The sequence below is a fragment of the Ictalurus furcatus genome, chromosome 5, assembly GCF_023375685.1.
Source record: "Ictalurus furcatus strain D&B chromosome 5, Billie_1.0, whole genome shotgun sequence".
Taxonomy (NCBI): Eukaryota; Metazoa; Chordata; class Actinopteri; order Siluriformes; family Ictaluridae; genus Ictalurus; species Ictalurus furcatus.
Genome location: NC_071259.1, coordinates 11,634,122 through 11,653,635, shown reverse-complemented (window position 1 = coordinate 11,653,635; position 19,514 = coordinate 11,634,122). Strand labels below are relative to the sequence as shown.

Here is a 19,514-nt window from a genome sequence, read left to right as displayed (position 1 = left end):
TGGTTCAGAACAATCATTATACAGTATACACTTTGGGGAAAGCTGCATATTTTAATAGAACATACTGTATACTGTATGCTGAATAATGATGTTTCCAAACATTGCATTGCAAAGTCTTATTGTACATGTGTTACTTTAAGTATAATGAACAATGATTATGATTTGTGGATTTGCCGTAACACACTGCATGTTATAGATCTATAATATGCTTGCTGGTTAATTGGTTGCCTTACCTGGATTCTGTAATTGGGACAGTTCTTCACTCAGAGCATCATAGCTGTCCTCCAGCTGTCTCTTCTTCTGCTCCACATTCTGCATGTACTCAGTGAGAGATCGGATCTTTGCCTCATGCTACACGGATATACACAAGGAGGTTATTAAAATTAAGCTGCAACCAAGTCACGATATGGCCTTAACATAAAGACAAGAAGTCTAATAGGCTAATCATCTCTCTCAGAATCTAGACCTGTGAGATGAGGAGATGGCAGGAGGAGAGTTCACGGCCAGTCTCCTCCATTTTGCGGTGGCACTCCAGTTGCATGCACTCCAGCTGTCTGCACCGTTTCACCATCGATTTAACCTCCGATTTAATCTTGCTGATGTAAAGCCTGGCCACAGTGAACTCCTCCTCTATTGCCCCACTGATTTCTACTGGCTGAAGAGACATACAGAATGTTTGAGGAAAAAAGTGTTTTTAGAAATTAAACAATCACCTTGTGATTGGTCATCTTCTTCAAGTAGCATTTCCTATGAATAACTACTATATATACATATTTACCAATTTGATTTCTCCATTGCCCACAATGGTGCTGAACTCACTTAGGTCCCGCATTAAGCCATTCAACACATCAGCAATCCGTTTCCTCTGCTGCGAGCTCACCTCCTGCATCTGAGCAAGTTCAGCTTCCAGTTCCATTAGACTGGCCTAAGAGCAGTAGTGAGAGAGATGATGATAAGCTGAGCACTACAGAGAAAACTAAGGAACATTAAGATTTCTAAGTGAACAAGGGCAGACATATCATGATCCATTTTTATTCTTGTTCAGTTTGTAGAAAAAGTTTGGTTATGTGTAAGCTCTAATGTGTGAGAAATTATTTGTGACATATAATTAAATTCACTTGTAAATCATAAATCTAAAATGTGTATGAAATAATAATTATATTGTATAATAACATTAATCCAAGGGAAGTAGAATTTAGTGGATTCAGATGTCTTATAGTTCTGGTTGTTGATAAATGATTAGTGCTCACTGAGGGATTGTCTTGATCATCATTAAACAGGTGTCTTTTAACAAGTTTTTGTTCTGTTTTGTTGTGTTGATCTGTTTGTTGTGTGTATTTTAATGAGGGGCACTGCTGAGATTTTGATGCAGTTTTGGATTACTTTTGGTAAAATGTATATAGTTTTTCTTCTGTTTGTTTTGTATTGTGTCTGTTTTTATATTTTAAAAAACCCAACCCTGGATAGTACACCAAATAGAAGGATGCAATTTTTCACTATGTGAAATTAGTCAAAAATGTTTTGTAAAATCCAACTAGAGTTTATTGGCTAAAATTTTAATACAGTCACCTGACATACCTGAAAGTACATTTACATTTATGGCATTTGGCAGACGCCCTTATCCAGAGCAACTTTATCTCATTTGTACATCTGAGCAGTTGAGGGTTAAGGGCCTTGCTCAAGGCCTCAGCTTAGTGGTGCTGGGGTTTGAACTCATGACCTTCTGATCAGTAGTCCAACCACTGAGCTACCACTTGCATACTAGCAGGAATTTTATTTTAAAAACCACTTTGATATCGTATCTCATCTTTTTTCACCAATTTTTGTTTTGTTGTGAATTATAAGTAATTTCAACGCCAGTGAATTGTACAAGATGTTGTGTACTGCCTTGGCATGCAGATTTCTTACCTCCCATCAGCAGTTCACTTTTTGGCCCCAAAAGTGGCTTTGTGACTTATATGCAATTCCTTCTCTAAATTCCTTATCAGTGAGTGTAATTTTTCCTGAATGTTCATGATGTCTGACTATGTGTATATGTGTGTGTCTGTGCTTTTGTACCATTTTTTGGCCGAGCTGCTCAGCCAGTTGCTTGTTGTGCAGGCTCTTTTCCTCCACTTCCTGGCTCTTCTGGTCATAGTTGACAGCAAGCTCCTCAAGCGCTTGCAGCACTTCCCTCACTTCGGCCTTCGCACTGTCACTCTCTGACTGCAGCCGGCCAAGCTCATTCTGCACCTTATCACTGTCCCCACGTGTTGATGCCAGCAGCTATAATACAAAAAAACCCAAAAACATCTTATCAAACATGCACATATCTAAATAAACATGTATGTTAACATGTTAACATAATGAACACAGACAGATACCCACAGATAGACAATATTGAAAGTACAACAAAAATGTCAAATGTAAATGTAAACTGTTTAAATACTGTAAATAATTTCTTTAATTAATGAACATAAACACCTCATCTTGAGACAGCATTTGCTGTTTAAGCTTCTCAACCAACTGACACTGCAGATTGATCTCATCATCCTATAAACACATACAGAGAAAGAGAAAGAGAGAGAGAGAGAGAGAGAGAGAGAGAGAAAGAGAGAGAGAACCCGGTTTGAAAGGTGTGAAACAAACTTCAGATTGAATGAAAAATCAGCGATACACTTTGATATTGTGTGTGTGTTTGTATGTTAGAGAGAAAACCTTGTCATCCAGCTGGCGGTAAAGCTTCCGGATCTCCTCCTCATACTTCTGCCGCTCCTCCTCCGAGATACGCACCACAATGGAGGAGGTATCCAAGTTCCTCTCTCTTTCTTTCTCCTTTTGTCTCTCCACCTCTTTCTCATTATCCAGAGACTCATCATTGTTCTCCAATTTTGTCATGTCAGCAGAAGCCTGTTCCACCTCCGGCACTTCCTCTCCTAATAATGAATAAACAGCGAGAAAGCAGTGACACAGAGTCATGCAAAGTGTTTGTGTTTTATCATGTGGTTATATCAAAATTAATAGTGTTACTCATGTAACTCAGTGATAGCTACACTATTCTGTAGAACACAGACTATATATGAGGATAAAATTACAGCAGGCCTACAAGTAAGAGTTTTAGATTAACCACCTTTAACATAAAGTGTTTAGTTTTTTCATCTCCAGATGTTCTATATACGCACATGCTGTGTGTTTGTGCGTGCGCACATTTGTCTTACCATTGCGCCAGCGTTTCAGCTCAGCTTCCAGCCTCTGAATAGTATCTTTCAGAGTCTTATTCTTCTCCTTTTCCTTCTCATACTTCCTCTTCCATTGTTCTGCTGTTAGCTCCAGATTTATGGAGGCTGTGTTCTTGATTGTCTTAGCACTGACAGGATGAATGGAAAAAATGAGATAAAAACAGAACATTTAATTTACTGGTGCCCATCAGCAATATAAAAGGAAGTTTTGAGGCAGTGGTGGAAAAAACATAGTCTATTCAAGATTCTTAATAAGATCTGATACTACTAAAACATTATTAAGTTATAAATCAGAGACTTAACATTTCATTATTTTACATTACATCATTTCTCACGTATTTTAAAAAAATCTGCTTTCTCTTTCTACTGTGTTTTTGTCTAACTGTGATACCGTTGTCCAAACATGAGAGTTGATTTGGTCTCCGCTTCATTGAAACCCGAGGGAGAGCAGCAGATAAACATGGTGGTTCTGCAGTTACCCCCAAGAGAATCCTGCAGGATCCGCGTCATCTTACTGTCACGGTATGGCACGTGGGTCTTCTGCTCAGACCCACACACACACACACACACACACACACAAGTTAAATAAATGGGTACATTTGTATTTGTATGTGTTTATGTTTGCATTTGGATGTATAGTATTTGTATGTGTGTGTGTGTGTGTGAACTCACCGTTCCCTCAGCAAGAGCAGATATGACATTGCCTAGCGCAGACAGAGACTTGTTGATGTTTTTAGCCTCATCTAAAACAGCTCCGGCTGCACCAGTCTTACTGACCTAATAAGCAAGAATAAAAAAAGGTCAACTAGTCATACACTTTACCGCTTTTAGTTGATACATGCCATGAAAACCTGGGCAATCTATTAATCCCACCTAACTTGTTTTAATAAAGTAAAACAATCATGAGTCAACAGTCTATTAAACAACTTGATTTTATTTAAACAATCAAATGAGAAGTAGAGAGGCACTAAAACCAGACACCACTCATCTCGCTGCAAACAGTCTACTTTCTCAAGCCGGAGGGCAGTTTATCATCTTCAGCCAGAACTATGGAAACTGTGGGTCTGGCCCCTGAGGAACACCAGCTCATAGATTCTGGTCTCACAACTGAGGTTGTAGAGACCATGTTAAACGCTAGAGCACCATCCACAATGAAATTGTATGCGCTCAAGTGGCGGCTTTTTGTCTTGTGGTGTGAGGAACGTCAGCTAGATCCAGTGAACTACGCAATAGCTACAGTCCTGGAGTTCTTACAAGAACGTTTCTCAGCAGGGTTGGCTCCTTCTACAATCAGGGTTTATGCGGCCGCCGTTTCGGCCAGCCACGCCCCTGTTGATGGAGCCTCTGTGGAGCAACATCCTCTAACTTCGAGGTTCATGCGCGGTGTCAGGCGGCTGAGGCCCATCTGCAGGCCACGCATACCTTCCTGGGACCTTTCTGTGGTCTTGGAAGGTCTGTCAGGGGCCCCATTTGAGCCCTTAGAGTCAGCCTCTGAGAAGCTTCTGACTCTAAAGGTAGCTCTTCTGCTGGCCCTGACATCTCTCAAGCGAGTGGGAGATCTAAAAGCTCTCTCTGTTGCCCCTTCCTGCCTTAACTTTGCCCCTGGATTAGCCAAGGCCTTCCTGTATCCTAGGTCGGATTATATTCCTAAAGTGCCTACATCGGCTGCCCACTCTGTGGTGTTGCAGGCTTTCTGCCCTCCTCCGTTCCTTACACCGGAACAAGAGAGGATGCACCTGCTGTGTCCAGTAAGGGCTCTCTGTACTTACGTCCACCGCTCCGGCCAGTGGCGTAAGTCGGAGCAGCTGCTGGTCTGCTTTGGCGGCGACAGTAGTGATGCTGTGTCAAAGCAGCGCCTCTCACACAAACACACAAACATGGCATCCCAAATTGATTTATGAACTAGACTGTACTTTATTTGCTAGTCCAGCTTCTCCTTCACAAACATGTCAAGAGTAGGCAGTTTCTTATATAAACAAACGTACTTCAAAAAGGCGCTCCATATGAGAAAAAGTGTGAGCTGGAATGACATCGCTTTCATGACATTTTACCTGTCCAAGGATATAATACGCATCAAAACCATAAAAAATGAGGGTTTTAAGTGACTTGATATAGTTGATGCTCATTACGACTTATCAAGACGCAAATATTTTTCTAACAATGTTATTAATCAGCTGTGCACAGAATGCCGAGCAAAGTGCAATAAAAAAACAACAGTGAAACATTGTTTTGCTTATTTTAAAAGATAAGCTAATGCATCCAGCATTTAAACATATTTAAATGCTCACTTGCCTGTCAATCACCTTTCCATTTATTGCACTTTTAAATATTGAAGACACTGGTAGTTGTGATGTACATTTTTATTGAACATTTTTAAATGTGCTATCTATGATTTATTTCTTTCATTTTAGAAATAATTGTTTACATTTTGTTGGGAAGTGTCCTTTGTTTGAAAAGTTACTTCGGCCTACATGGTCTCTGCTATTCTTTTTCTTTAAGGTTATGTTTCCTTGTACAGCTATATTTTTTAATCAATAGGCAAATTACTTTGGCTGATCTGTTCAGCAACTTTCAAAATGGTCTTAAACACCAGCATGAATACAATTGTGATATATTTTTGTAAAAATCACCCACCCCTAAGTATAATTACATTAAAGGGAAATAAAATAGCAGCCTCTAACTATGATAAATCAGATTCTTCATGAATTTAAAGGTATTTACACTTTTTACAATACATTGTTACAATTGCCCCACTTTCTGCTCCCAGAATCCCCAGTATGCAACCATGACCACTTTTCCATACTATACTATAGTTCCATACTGTGATCGCTTTAGCTCACCATCATACTGATTAATCTCACCTGTCTGTCCAGTATTTGTATAGATATGAATATTTATGAATATTTGTTGATGTGTTATGGCTTGGTAAATGTCCCTTCTATCCTTCAGAAAACCCCGGTGGACACGGAGAACATGCGCAGAAACCCCACACAGACAGTAACTTGAGCTGAGGATTGAACTGGGGACCCTGGAGCTATGAGGCTGCAAAACTCTCTGCTGTGCAACCATACTGTCATTTGAGAAACATGTTGGAACATTTTGTAGTCCTAATCCAAACTTTTAACACTCATCAGGACAGTGCATAAAACATTTTTAGAAAACACTATTTCTTAAGGCTGGGAAGAGTGAATTTCACAAACGAAGTATTTAGTTTTATTCTTATCATCAGTATGGAAGCGGTCACTATGGATTACAGTAAATTCAAAACTGTTTAAAATCATCCTACTCACACTAGTATTAATGTGTAATTTGCGTGCTGGGGTTGGAAAATTTATATAGGTGCCTCATTAGATGATTTATTAGCATTACAGCTCCATTACCTTCCTCATGGAAAGGAGGTGCTCATGTCCTAAGGTGGAATGGACTATTGCACTCTCAAAAGGGCCTTCACCACCATTTTCTTAAAACACCTAGATCCAAAACTTCTCTTTATCATAGAAGTAGATGTGCTAAGATAAGTATGTGCTACATTATTCCAATGACATGGAGAATATTCAGCAAATGCTAAAAACTAAACTCTCAGTATGTGATTTTACCAGCACATATAGATCTAGAAGACATTTTCCTTTTTATATTCCACCTAGTTCCACTAAGAACTCCTCAAAACTGAAACCTATACTTCCTCTATCCTGCATTATGAACGTCTCAGAACTGACCTATAGCTGAGAACTGCCCGACTAAATAAAACCTATGTGCCACCATGTCAAATGGTCAAACTCATTACTTGGGCCCACTCTCTACTTTTAAACGCTAGGAGACACCAGGACCTACCAACTCTTAGCAAATATTTATTGATGGGACAGTATAGCCAAGGATGTTAACCATTTTGTTTCCTCCTTTCATTTCTGCCTGTCCTGTGATATTTGTTCTGCAAGCTGTGTGCTAGCTAAACCCTGAAAACGCTCCCTGTTGGGAAACTCCACCCTTCACAGGATTATATGTTTTTATGAGTTACCTTACAAAAAGAATACCTGAGTTACTAAAGGTTTGACACATACATTCAATACTATATGTGCATTCATACAACACAAACACACCTTCTCACTGCCAGCCAGGTCCACAAGATAGAGTTTTCCACAGAGTTTCTGCTCTGTTTCAACATGCTCCTGCTTGATGTTGATCAGGAATATGCTGTGGCTGCGAGAACTATGTTCATTCATGTCTAAAAAAAAAAAGGAGAGAGAGGAAGTGGAGAAAAACAGACACATTAGACAAAACCTGTTAGAAAGAAATGAGGAAGAAGGAAGCATATTGGTTTTATATTTCAGTAGCCAATATAAAGAGTAGTGCACTTCTCCACTACAAGAGCCCCATAACATCTTATAGTGGATTGTGTAAACACTCATTTGAATATCAACTCTATCACTCTATTCATATAAGGATAACATTACCTTCACCAGAATACACACTAAAGATTTGTAGCCTTTTTCCACCACACATTTTTCAATATGTTCCTTTAAACATTACAAAAAGCAAATGCAATAATTTCACCCCACCTATCCGTCACATGACAATCACATATGCCACAATGTCATGAGGAACTGACTAACTAGAAAGTTGTCTGGAGATTTGGGGTTTGAATTGATGATTGATGATGATAGATGGTTAAATGACCATAGGCAAAAATCCCAGGTTCAACCACAAGGCGACGACCCTTTTTATTTTTAACTCCAATGGCCATTCAGCATTGTTAATTATTTATTGGCAAACAATACTGATGAGAAAGTTAGCTAAATTAACTGCATTTTCATTCAAACAGCTATGTATTATTTATTTATACTGGACAAGTTCAATATTGAAAATAAAATATTGCATATTTAATACTGTTTTTACTGTTTGTGTGGGTTATGAACAATAACAATAATGAATAATAATAATAGGGGAGTGAATTTAACAAAAAAAAACACATTAACAGAAAATTCATGTACTGTACATTATTATTGTTTGCCCACAAATAATTACCAATATGTACTGAATGAATTTGATTGAAAACACAAGGGTGGTCTATGACCATTGCACAGTACTGCACATTCCTGGTTGATGTGTTGTCCTCAGTGAGGCTAATAGTAGATAAGCCCCCCTAAGGAGATTTTGTGCAAAGTAGAGAGAACTGCATATCCTTATGTTGGCCTGCTGGTTGGTGTAGCTTACCATCACAGCACTGTCTGAACAAACCAACACACAGCAATGTCTCAGAACTGGTAAAAAGAACTTGCAGGCCAGATGGTCCACCCTCAATTCTAGGTGGTTCATGTGTTCTGGTCTTACACAGACCAGAGGCCACACACGTCCTGCATCACTGTGGCACCACACTGCTCCCCAGTTTGTTAGGTAAGCGTCTGTGATGACTAACACTCTCTGATGGGGCACTGCTCTAAAGTCATGACAAAAACTCTGCACCTCCTGCAAAATACAGTCTGTGTCTCTCTCGATGAGATAAGGATGAGCCTTTGTTTGAAGTGTTTGGGGCCTGGCTAAAGGCTGATATCCCACTGCTGAAACAGTTGTAGTGCAACCCCAATTCCGAAAAAGTTGGGACAGTAGGGAAAATGCAAAAAAACAACAAAAAGTGTCATTTGACGATTCAGTTCGCCCTGTACTATAATGAAAACACATTATTAACACATTATTTGATGTTTTAATTTGTGAATTTATTTAATTTTGAAAATGCACTCATTTCAAATCTGATGACTGCAACACACGCCAAAAACTGTTTACCACTGTGTAAGATCACCTCTTCTTTTAACAACACTTATTAAGCATTTGGGCGCTGAAGACACCAGTTGGTTAAGTTTAGCAAGCGGAATTTTCCCCCATTCATCCATTATACACATCTTCAGCTATGCAACTGTACAGAGCCTTCGTTGCCTTATTTTGCGCTTCATAATGCACCACACATTCTCAACCGGAGACAGGTCAGGACTGCAGGCAGGCCATGCTAGCACCCACACTCTCTGCTTACGCAACCGTGTGCTTTTAATTCGGGCAGAATGTGGTTTGGCATTGTCCTGCTCTGGATGGCAGCATATGTTGCTCGAAAATGTGTATATATGTTTCTGCATTAATGGTGCCCTCACAGATATGCAAGTTACCCATGCCATGGGCGCTGCCACACCCCTATACCATGACAGATGCTGGCTTTTGGAAGCATGACGCTGATAACAGCTGGGATGGTGCTTTTCCTCTTTGGCCGGGAGAACACAATGGCTGTTTTGTCCAAAAACTATGTGAAATGTTGACTCATCGGACCACAAAACACGATTTCACTGTGCTACTGTCCATCTCAGGTGAGACCAAGCATAGAGGAGTTGGCGGCGCTTCTGGACAGTGTTGATGTATGGCTCTGCTTTGCACAGTAAAGCCTTATCTTGCATCTGTGGATGCAGCGGCGAATGGTGTTGACTGAAAAAGGTTTACCAAAGGATTCCTGAGCCCATGTCAGGATATCCTTTACAGACTCATGACGGTTTTTAAGACAGTGATGTCTGAGGGATCAGAGATCATGCACATTTAGAAGTGGTTTCAGCCTTGCCCTTTATGCACTGAGATTTTACTGGATTCCTTGAATCTTTTAATTATATTGTGCACTGTAGAAGGTGAATTGCAAAATCCTACCGATTTGTCTTTGGGGAATGTTGTTCTCAAAGTGTTGGATTATTCACTGAGGCATCATTTGGCAGATTGGCGAGCCTTGACCCATCCTTACTCTTGAAGGACTAGGCCTTTTTTGGAGGCTGATTATATGCTATGATTAGACGAGTGCCTCAGCTGTTTCAGATCACCTTCTTATTTCAACTTGTCACATCGCTATTAGTCCTAAATTGCCCCGTGCCAACTTATTTGGAATATGTTGCATGCATCAATTTCAAAATAAACTTTTACCTTCAAAAAACTATGCAGTTGGTATGCAGTAGGTAAAACATCAAATACCTTGTTTTTATATGTTTTTTGTTTAAATACAAGTCAAAGTACATTTACAAATCACTCCTCTTTGTTTGTATTAGCATTTTCCATACTGTCCCAACTTTTTTGGAAATGGGGTTGTACTCGCGAGCCTAGTTGGAATGTCTCTACAGCTGCCATTATTAAACTTAGCAAGAGCCGGTAAAACACATAGCAACCTAGCTGAATCTAAGAGGCAAGCATAATAATGTCTGCTACACACTGGGGTGACAAAGTTGCTAACATTCTCAATGGGGACATGAAAATAGGCAATCATCAGTTCCACTGATGCAAACCACAGCATAGTTGCATAGCATAGATTACATACGATAACCTAAGCATACAGAAATTCAGGGTCTTTAGGGACCAGTTCAGCCACCTCAAATGTAAAATTGGACATAAAGCTGTTTAGGGTCCCTGGGGCGCTGTTTAGGGTCTGCCTAGATGGTTGTAGGCAATCCAAACTAAGTTACATTGACATAAAAAGTGCCACATGTATGGTCTTCTTGCTGATCCAGGACTTATTTGGTGGCAGACCCAAAGAATTCCACAGATTTTGCAGGATTGGTTTGCATATATCCAGAAGTGTGGATTGTGCTAACACTTGGGAGACATGTGTAAGGAAGGTTGAAAACTGACCCACACCCTTGCATAGGGTAGGCTCACAGAGGGACCAATTGCACCAATGCTAGCAGTAAAATATTTTCCCCACACATAAGGCAAGATCATAAATTAGAACTAGAATGTAATCAGAGTGTCTGCATTCAGTACTTGGGAAGTATGAATATGAATGTTGTGCTTTGTCTGATGGGACCACCAGCGCGGCAATAGAGGCATCAATGGCAGATCTGTGGCCCAGCCCGACCTGCTTATGAGCTGTTATATTAGCTGAAACATGTGCCACAGCGCTTGGGTGTGATTCAGCTTTCTGTCTAAATCTTCCTTTAAAGCTTCTAATAAAATACTTACATTGTGGTATAGTGAATTCTGTAATGACCAGCACTGTGCGAAAGAGCGCATTCATGGTTGTGAACTGTTTAGAACTATCCAATCCCACTCAGAGGCTCATGTGACCTGGCCTTTGCACAGACTCAGTTTCTGAAACACTGATTTCAGCTATGCCATGTCTGTCATTAGGTTGGTAATTCACCTAGAAAGTAACTTTCTGGACTTCTTTATTATACTTATCAGTTGTTGGGTATGTGAATAGTGAGCTGTTTAGGCTTCAGGTATTTGGCACAAATGTGACTCTGCATTAAGGCCTAAATCTGCCAGCCGAGCATTTCAGCATCAGCAGCTTTGTGTCTGCATCAGGATCTCTGTGCAGTCAGCACTGGGGATGTCCAAGCCAGGCACTGTGTCCTGAAGCTGGTCAGTGCTGAAACAGTGAGCACATAGTGAGTCCTCGTCTTTAGCTTCCAGTGGACACTGGACGCATGGGTCATGCAGCTCGATTCAATTAACCACTCGGTGATTTGTGAAAAAATGAGTTATTTGTTACATGGAGGAAAAACAAAGCTGCTCTAGAGCTGCATATTAGTAGAAATTCAGTTAATTTATCAGACTAAACCAAGAACAGCACATTATGTTTTTCACAATACAGAACTTTGATACCAACATTAACTTTAGTTATTGTTTAGTTATCATGATATTCGATACTAATACAAGACTGTGGCAAAAAATTATGCTTTACTAGTTATCAATTCATTATCTGTTTACTGCACTGATAAAAAAATACAACTTAACACTTCTGGTAAAAATACAACTTTACATAAATTATTAATTTAATTACTATTAATTTAGTTAGTTTAATTATGTAATGATTAATTAAACATGTCATCCATACTAGATTAAATAATTACAGAGTATAATATGTTCTCCTATGATTCTCTATAGCCTAAGGATGTCTTTAAGAAAAATATTTAAATATTTATGTAGAAAATTAAAGTCATTTACCTGCACCCAATAATATTTGCATTTGTAATATGTTAAAAAGTGATGAAAACAATATCAAGTCACTCTATGATATTATCATGAGGATGACGTTAACTAACAATTTTGGTGATAGCAATAAGAATGACTTCTCACTCCTTGACCCTGTCTTTATGACAAGCTGCGGCCGTGAATGGAAATCAGGTTGATTCACCTCAGCCATGCTTTTATCATGTTATACTCGGTGTACAGTTTGCGTCACTACACACTCTTGATGATCAGCATATGTAATATGATTAGTTCAGGAAAAACAACATCACCGTGTTGAAAGAAAGAACCAGAAATATTGAATGTTCTCGAATCAAACCATTTTCATGTTTTAAAATTGAAAAAGCACTGAAGGTTTGATGCATCGTGCAACCCTACAGCACATCGTATTTCAAGGTAAAACCACTCAATCAGTGGTTTCCTTTCATATGTAATCTGCTGAAATGGTTTATTTGATCATATATTTATAATAGTCATGGATACTGTAGAAATGTTGACTGTTCCATGCCCCATGTCTCACCTACACATTTGTACATTTGTGCACCCAGTAAAATCTATGAACAACATAATTATTGACTGTGCAAAACATGTTAGGCTAAAAAAGTCAAATGCCTAGACAGAAGAGCACCTGGTATCCACTGTAAAATACAGTGATGGATTATTGATGCTTTGAGGCTATTTTGTGGTTGGTATTCCAGAAACTCTTGTGAAGGTTAATGGACTCATTAAAATACCGTAAAAAATATTTTAGTATAGAACCTGATGACGAACATCATGATGAAACCAATAGAAACCATGAATTTTGATTAACTGGCAGAAATTTATAAATATTATGCAATCTCTCACATGTCATGTCAGATGGTTCAAGTACACTGTTGACAAATCTATTACCTCCATTTATACAAATATAATAAACAAGAAATGATGTTACAAATATCTTACTCTATCAATGCCAATTCAATCCACACACTATGACAAATTTGCAATTAGTGTGTTAAAAGACTCACTGGTGACAGCAACATGGCGGTTAGACTTTCCTTCATCAATCACATCCATGACTTCCTCTGGGCTTGAGACAAAGCGCTCAGTGCAGCCCTGAAACGGATTAACATGCAAGGGTCAGATAAGAACTTCATCACAGAAACAAAATCATAAGACGTAACGGATGAGACTGTTTACCTTAACATAGGGGACACGGTTCTTGTCCTCATGGACAGACAGGTTGGTTTTGGTGACTACACACAGAAAGTGAAAATGTCAAAAACTATAGTGTATGGTTTAAGCAGAATATAAATAACATAATATAACATGAAGACAACAAACCATCCAGAAGATCCCGGATCTTTTCCATGTAGATCTCAAAGTAGGACACCTAATAAAGACATAAATATTTATGACTCACAGATACAACAGACTTTTGAGGTTTGTAAAGCAGAGTGGTATTTATAAAAAGAAATTGTAATGGTATCCTGATATGAGTCAGAGTAATCATTTTTGTACTACAATAATGAGATAAATATTAATGGTTGCTACTGGTCAATTTATATGCAATTTACACTCTACTCATATGCCAGAATATATAATAGTGTGGGGTTTTATTTATATCTTGGTAGGAACTAAGTGTTTTGACCTTGTGGGGACGTTGGTTGGTACCAGACATTGTGCAGCTTTGTCTTTTAAAAATATAGTTTCCTTCTGGTGACTTATATTACTGTAAGGTTAGGGTTAGGTTAAGATGTAGCATATAATTCATTAGATTCAATAATTATGTCAATGGAAGGTCTTTAGATGGATGGCAAGACAAGTGTGTGTGTGTGTGTGTTTACCTTGATGTGGAACTCCAGGTTTTCGTCCATGGAAAAAATATGGTTGAAAATATCCTCAGCGATGCGGGGTATGATTCCCATTTGCTGAGGGTCATGCAGGCTGCCCTGGAGAGCAGAAACAGAATGTGTTATTTAGAGCAAATCGGATAATATATTGAATATTGATTATATTTATATTCGTATACGACCTTGGCATTAGATTCTCTCATTTGTGTTCACAAAAATACAAAATGCAAATCTGCATTATTTTCTTGAAGCATACATTATAACAATGCAATGCATTAAGTCTAATTATATCACAGTGCTGTAAATTTCTTGGTTATGATTGGTCAGAAGGTGCTAATTAATTTTCTATAACCGCAAAGGCTATGACCTAATGTCAGCTGCAAGACAAATCCCAGTTTTATACCACCCGTGGCAAAAATTATGGAATCACCACACATAGTGGATGCCCACCTGGCTTTATTACTTCGTAGCAAATAAACAAATCACAGCTATGGCACAAAACTATTTTTGTTTAATAGCTCAACATTCTGGCTTTGTGAACATATTTTTTGGAATCACTCAATGTTGAGGAAAAAACATCAACAAAAAAATTACAATTAGGACTTTGTTGCTCCGATGGAATGAGAAAAGTGTCCAAAATTTCAGAGTACACCTGTGCATTGACTGTTGAGGTCTCCCCTGGTCCTTTACCTGACATGAAACCCCATATCATAAATGAGTGGGTAAATTTGATTGTTTTCTTCAGGCAGTCATCTTTATATGTTTCATTAAAACGGCACTAGACAAAAAGTTCCAGCATCATCTCCTTAGCCAATCACTTTCAGCCAATAATCCACACTCCTTGATTGCTTCTCTTTAGCCCACTCTAACCTTGTATTCTTCTGTTTAGGTGTTAGTGCTGGTTTTCATTTGGCTTTTTTTATGTGTAAATCCCATTTCATTCAGCAGATTTCTTACAGTTCTGTCACAAACATTGACTCCTGTTTCCACCCATTTGTTTTTCATTTGTTTTGTTGTGCTTTTCTGTTTTCAAGGCATATTGCTTTGAGTTTTCTATTCTGACGCTTTGCTGTCTTCCTTGGTCTACCCGTATGTTTATCTTTTATAACCTTCCCATTTTAAGGTCTGTAAGCACTCTCTTTTACCTGCAGACTAATTTGCATTTTTAGACTTGTGCTTGTATTTGTTTTAGAAAAGCAAATTACAAGGCAATTCCATGATTTGTTTATTTGCTACCAAGTAAAAAGGCCGGGTGAACATCCTCTAAGTGTGGTGATTCCCATAATTTTTGCCAGGGGTGTATTAAATCGCATATTAAATGTTCTAATATTTTTCTATATTAGCAGCTCATTCACAGGGACGTGTATGGAGGACAGTCATATAATTTAAGCCTACCAATAAACAGAAGTAATAAACAGTGTTGTTATTTAACAAGGTAAAACACATAAACATTGTTCTGGTGAAGACCTCAGTAAGAAGATGTATTTAAGAGGACACAGTCAGTAGCAGCACCTTGAGGTAAAGCTGTTACTCAGTTATGTGGCAAGTATAATTACATTAAATGTAATTATATACAGATCAAAAGTATGATTCATTGTTAATAAATAAAAAAGTATTGTTGTCAAAATGCTGTGGTATAAGAGGAATAAACCATTTGGAGATGTGCATTTATAACAAAATAATCAGCTCTGGGGTGGTAATGGCACTGGGCTTGCTTAAGAAGCAGCCTAAATAGTCTCTTACCTCCATGGTGTGGGTCTTTCCAGAAGACGTTTGTCCATAAGCAAAGATAGTGCCATTGTAGCCGCCCAGTACATCTGCATAATTGTGTGCGCACACACACACACACACACACAAACACACACACACACACACACAAAATGCAAAAAAATTTACTTCCTTTTTGTCCCATTCCAGTTAGCGTTTCTGCGAGTTTAATCTGACAGTTCAGCACAATGCAGTGATGTAATTGCACTGACATGTGGTCATTAATTTCTCCATATACCTCCCCTGCTTGGTTAAGTCATCATTACCTAAGTGATGAGACCATCCTAAAATCGGATTGACTGATGAGTCATAGATCTCAGAGGTCTAGATCTGCTGTGTGTGGACATATAATTCATGTTCTTAATGTACCTATATTAACAACTTGTCTCTCCTCATATACATACAGAGGAACTGCAGTTATGATAATCACTACACACATTTAAAAATCCAATGCTACTGAGATATTGACCTGTTATACTTATATACATACATACTGCAAAATGTATAAAGTTATTCAAGCATATTAGAAAATTCCACTTAAATCCATATAGACCTTTAGAAAAAAAGATTAAATATAGGACCCTAAATGGTTCTTGGTTTGGCCTTTAAAGGACATCCCTAAAGCTTTTATATAGAACCCTGTAACAAACTACAGCAGAGTGTTTCCCTATCAAAGAGAGCTCCAAGTCAAATCTCTTTAGGAAACGAAAAAGACAGAACTATTCAAAGAACCCTTGGCGAACCATTGAATGTGTTGTAAGGGTTCTTCAAAGGTTCTTTGAAAGGTTAAAAGGTTTTCGCCTCCTAAAAAGGGTTGTACTGGGAACTCTTTCTGATAGAGACACTCTCTTAATGGGTTCTACAGAGAATCTTAAGTGTTAAAGAGGGCAGACCCAGAGAGCAACCAAAGAACCCTTAAGGATTCAAATTACTGCACATCACTTAAGCTTACTTACTCAAAACTGACAAAAAAAATTAATAATTAAAACAAAAGTAGAAATTTTTCAATTTTAAAGTTTTTTCATGGTAGCATTTTCACCTTTATTTCACACTATGCAAGCAAGAACTAATGTCTTTGTACCAATACTTTTGAATGAATTATCATTATAAAAGCATATGCTAACATATGAACAATTTTGCACTTACCTTTAACGATTTGCTTGGCACAGGTGTTGTACACCTGCTCTTGGGTGGTGTTGGTGGGAAACACACGATCAAATGCATAGGACTTTCCCTAAAAATGCAAGAGCCGCAGTCAGTCCAAAAATCATGCACACGCCTTAAGACCTGTCATTGATCCAAGAGAACCACATTATCCTGTCTATTTTCTGCATTTAGATTTCATAATCAATTCCAGTGTCTGTCCATGCAGGGAGCAGGCCTCATCTGAAGCCAATAAATTTTGACTAATTCAATGCAATAATTTACTCCCAAACAAAACAGAATCTACAACACAGAGCATCTGCACAGTACTGTCTCATTGCTGCCCTCCCAATCCCTCTACCCACCCTCCCTCAGTCTAATTCATAAATATAGTACCATCCATCCATCCATTTTCTATGCTGTTTATCCTTCAGGATCGTGGGGAACCTGAAGCCTATCCCAGGGAGCAGTCACATACATTCACACACTCTGGACACTTTGGACATGCCAATCAGCCTATCATGCATATCTTTGGACTAGGGGGAGGAAACCAGAGTACCCAGAGGAAACCCCCACAGGCGGGGTGAGGCGAACATGCTAACCACTAAGCCACCATGCCATCCTAATACGTTAGCATTAAATTAATTGAACTAGGAGTCAACAAACCTGAGCTACAGCTGGATGCACTTTCCTGTTTTCTTCCTTTTCATTTCAATTGCATTATTTAATTAAACCAAACATTTGAGGTCACTCTTCTTTACACATCCATGCTGCACCACTGCCTGTTATATTCTAAAGCTTATTTAAGTGCGCTGCATTTTGACATCTAAACAATGTGATATATCCTGTATACATGAGTAAGTGGACAGGATTAGTATTAAACGATGTGATATTTTAACTGACCGGCTGGGATGAGCAAAGACAGTGACACATAGACTAATGTTAAACAAAAAAAAACCTTTAACAGAAGCAAGGACAAGGCCGAGTCCAGTGCAGTGATAAAAGCCTCACTGCAAAGGTGAAAAAACATGCCCATGTTATACTGCATATTACAAAACAAACATACACACACAAACTAAAATATTATTATAGCAAAGGTGAATAAAAAAGCGATGATTACGTCATCCAGGACGTCATCTTGACTGATGTTTTTGACTGATTTCCAGCACTAGAGTACGGCGTCTCAATAATAATAATAATAATAAAAATATCTAATTCAACAGACTCAATAATTTGTGAAATGATGGTTTTGGAGGAAAAGAAATCATACCCCGATGATGACGGTGTCGTCTCCTTGAAACGTTGGGAGAAATTTGTCTCCTCGCAGAATCTCGGCCTGATTCAGAGGGCGAAAACGACACAGCACCTTGATGTTGCACTCTGAGATCGGCTCGGTCATCCTGGAAAACTGCGCTGGAACAGATCTGCGAGAACAAACAGGGAATTTTGCGATTCAAAGAAGACAAGTGGAAGGGCTATATGGAAGGGCTATATAGGGTAGGGTCCTCGAATGCCGCAAACACTTGCTGCTGGGAAAAGCTGGCAAATTTCTCTGCTCTGACTTTCACTTGCGAATAAAACTGATGAAAAATAATTTCCCCCCAGAAATATATTTTCGCTGTTGCTGTTGTTTTGTGTCTGCAGGCTGCGCGAGATGGCGGTCTATTAGCAGATGATGCTGCGAAGGATGCTGCGCTCAGTTTATAGCGGATGCGGAGGCCAGGGTGCGGTCTGCTGCGCGTACGGCGCCACTCAGGGTTGCCAGATCATCACAAACAACGTCTTATTTAGCCTCCATGGTCTTATGCTGAACTTTAAACAAAGATCGTTCCCGCAGTACCAATCATGCTTACTTAATTCCAGTTGGCCTCTATTTTAATATTCAGTGTTATAAAGAGCTCTTGGTTTAGAACGATTGTCTGTTTTAGATTTGTTTGAGATGTTTTGCATTGTCTAAACTCGAGGACTGAAACTAAAGAATGTAGGCAAGTAAAGATAAGAAACCTGTTTATAAACCACCCGAGCTGTAGACTAACTCATCAAAATGTTGAGATTTTATCTTTCAAGACAAAAGCAATTTATCAATTCCGTTCCAGTGCGATTTTATATATAGCAAGTGAACGTATAAGCGCAATCTGGCAACCTGATACACAGGCAGTGATCGTGCAGCTCCAGTACAATGACAAAGCAAAGAGTTCAGTGAAGCGAAATATTGGGTAACTCATAGTAAGAAAATACCCTGTTTTGAATAATCACCCACAGTGTTCACATATGTCCTACCAGACGCAAAGGACTGCGTTAATACTTCATTTTGTCTAGGCTATATGGAAGCATTGAGATCAGTCTAAGGTGAAGGTTGTTATGGGGTGCAGGGCGTGGAAGAGAAGGGTGGGGTGATGGCCCTGTGGGTCTCACCTCTGCGTCGTGATGCATTGATTTGTATCAGATTGTGTGATTCTTTGAAAGATGAAACCCTTCTGAATCATGCTTTCTCGGAACCCAACACTGTGCAAGGAGGACGTTTAAGAGCATATTGATCTGAGCATATGGGGCTAAGAACACCATATTAACC

At 38.9% G+C, this 19,514-nt stretch overlaps 1 protein-coding gene across 1 annotated transcript in view; it reads right to left on the bottom strand.

Moving 5' to 3' along the window:
* kif5aa (kinesin family member 5A, a) overlaps nt 1–18,799 on the bottom strand; it is a 28,374-nt gene extending 9,575 nt beyond the window's left edge. The window contains exons 1-17 of the mRNA XM_053624760.1: nt 18,213–18,799; nt 16,946–17,033; nt 15,776–15,849; nt 14,027–14,131; nt 13,524–13,572; nt 13,380–13,435; nt 13,208–13,295; nt 7,316–7,440; nt 3,891–3,995; nt 3,610–3,758; nt 3,198–3,346; nt 2,698–2,915; nt 2,464–2,532; nt 2,059–2,265; nt 779–925; nt 467–655; nt 234–351 (exon numbers count right to left, since the gene is read on the bottom strand). Of these exons, the coding sequence (XP_053480735.1) occupies nt 234–351; nt 467–655; nt 779–925; nt 2,059–2,265; nt 2,464–2,532; nt 2,698–2,915; nt 3,198–3,346; nt 3,610–3,758; nt 3,891–3,995; nt 7,316–7,440; nt 13,208–13,295; nt 13,380–13,435; nt 13,524–13,572; nt 14,027–14,131; nt 15,776–15,849; nt 16,946–17,033; nt 18,213–18,341 (2,065 nt within the window). The 5' untranslated portion in view covers nt 18,342–18,799. The remainder of the gene's footprint in view (nt 1–233; nt 352–466; nt 656–778; nt 926–2,058; nt 2,266–2,463; nt 2,533–2,697; nt 2,916–3,197; nt 3,347–3,609; nt 3,759–3,890; nt 3,996–7,315; nt 7,441–13,207; nt 13,296–13,379; nt 13,436–13,523; nt 13,573–14,026; nt 14,132–15,775; nt 15,850–16,945; nt 17,034–18,212) is intronic.
* Between the last annotated feature and the right edge of the window lie 715 nt (nt 18,800–19,514).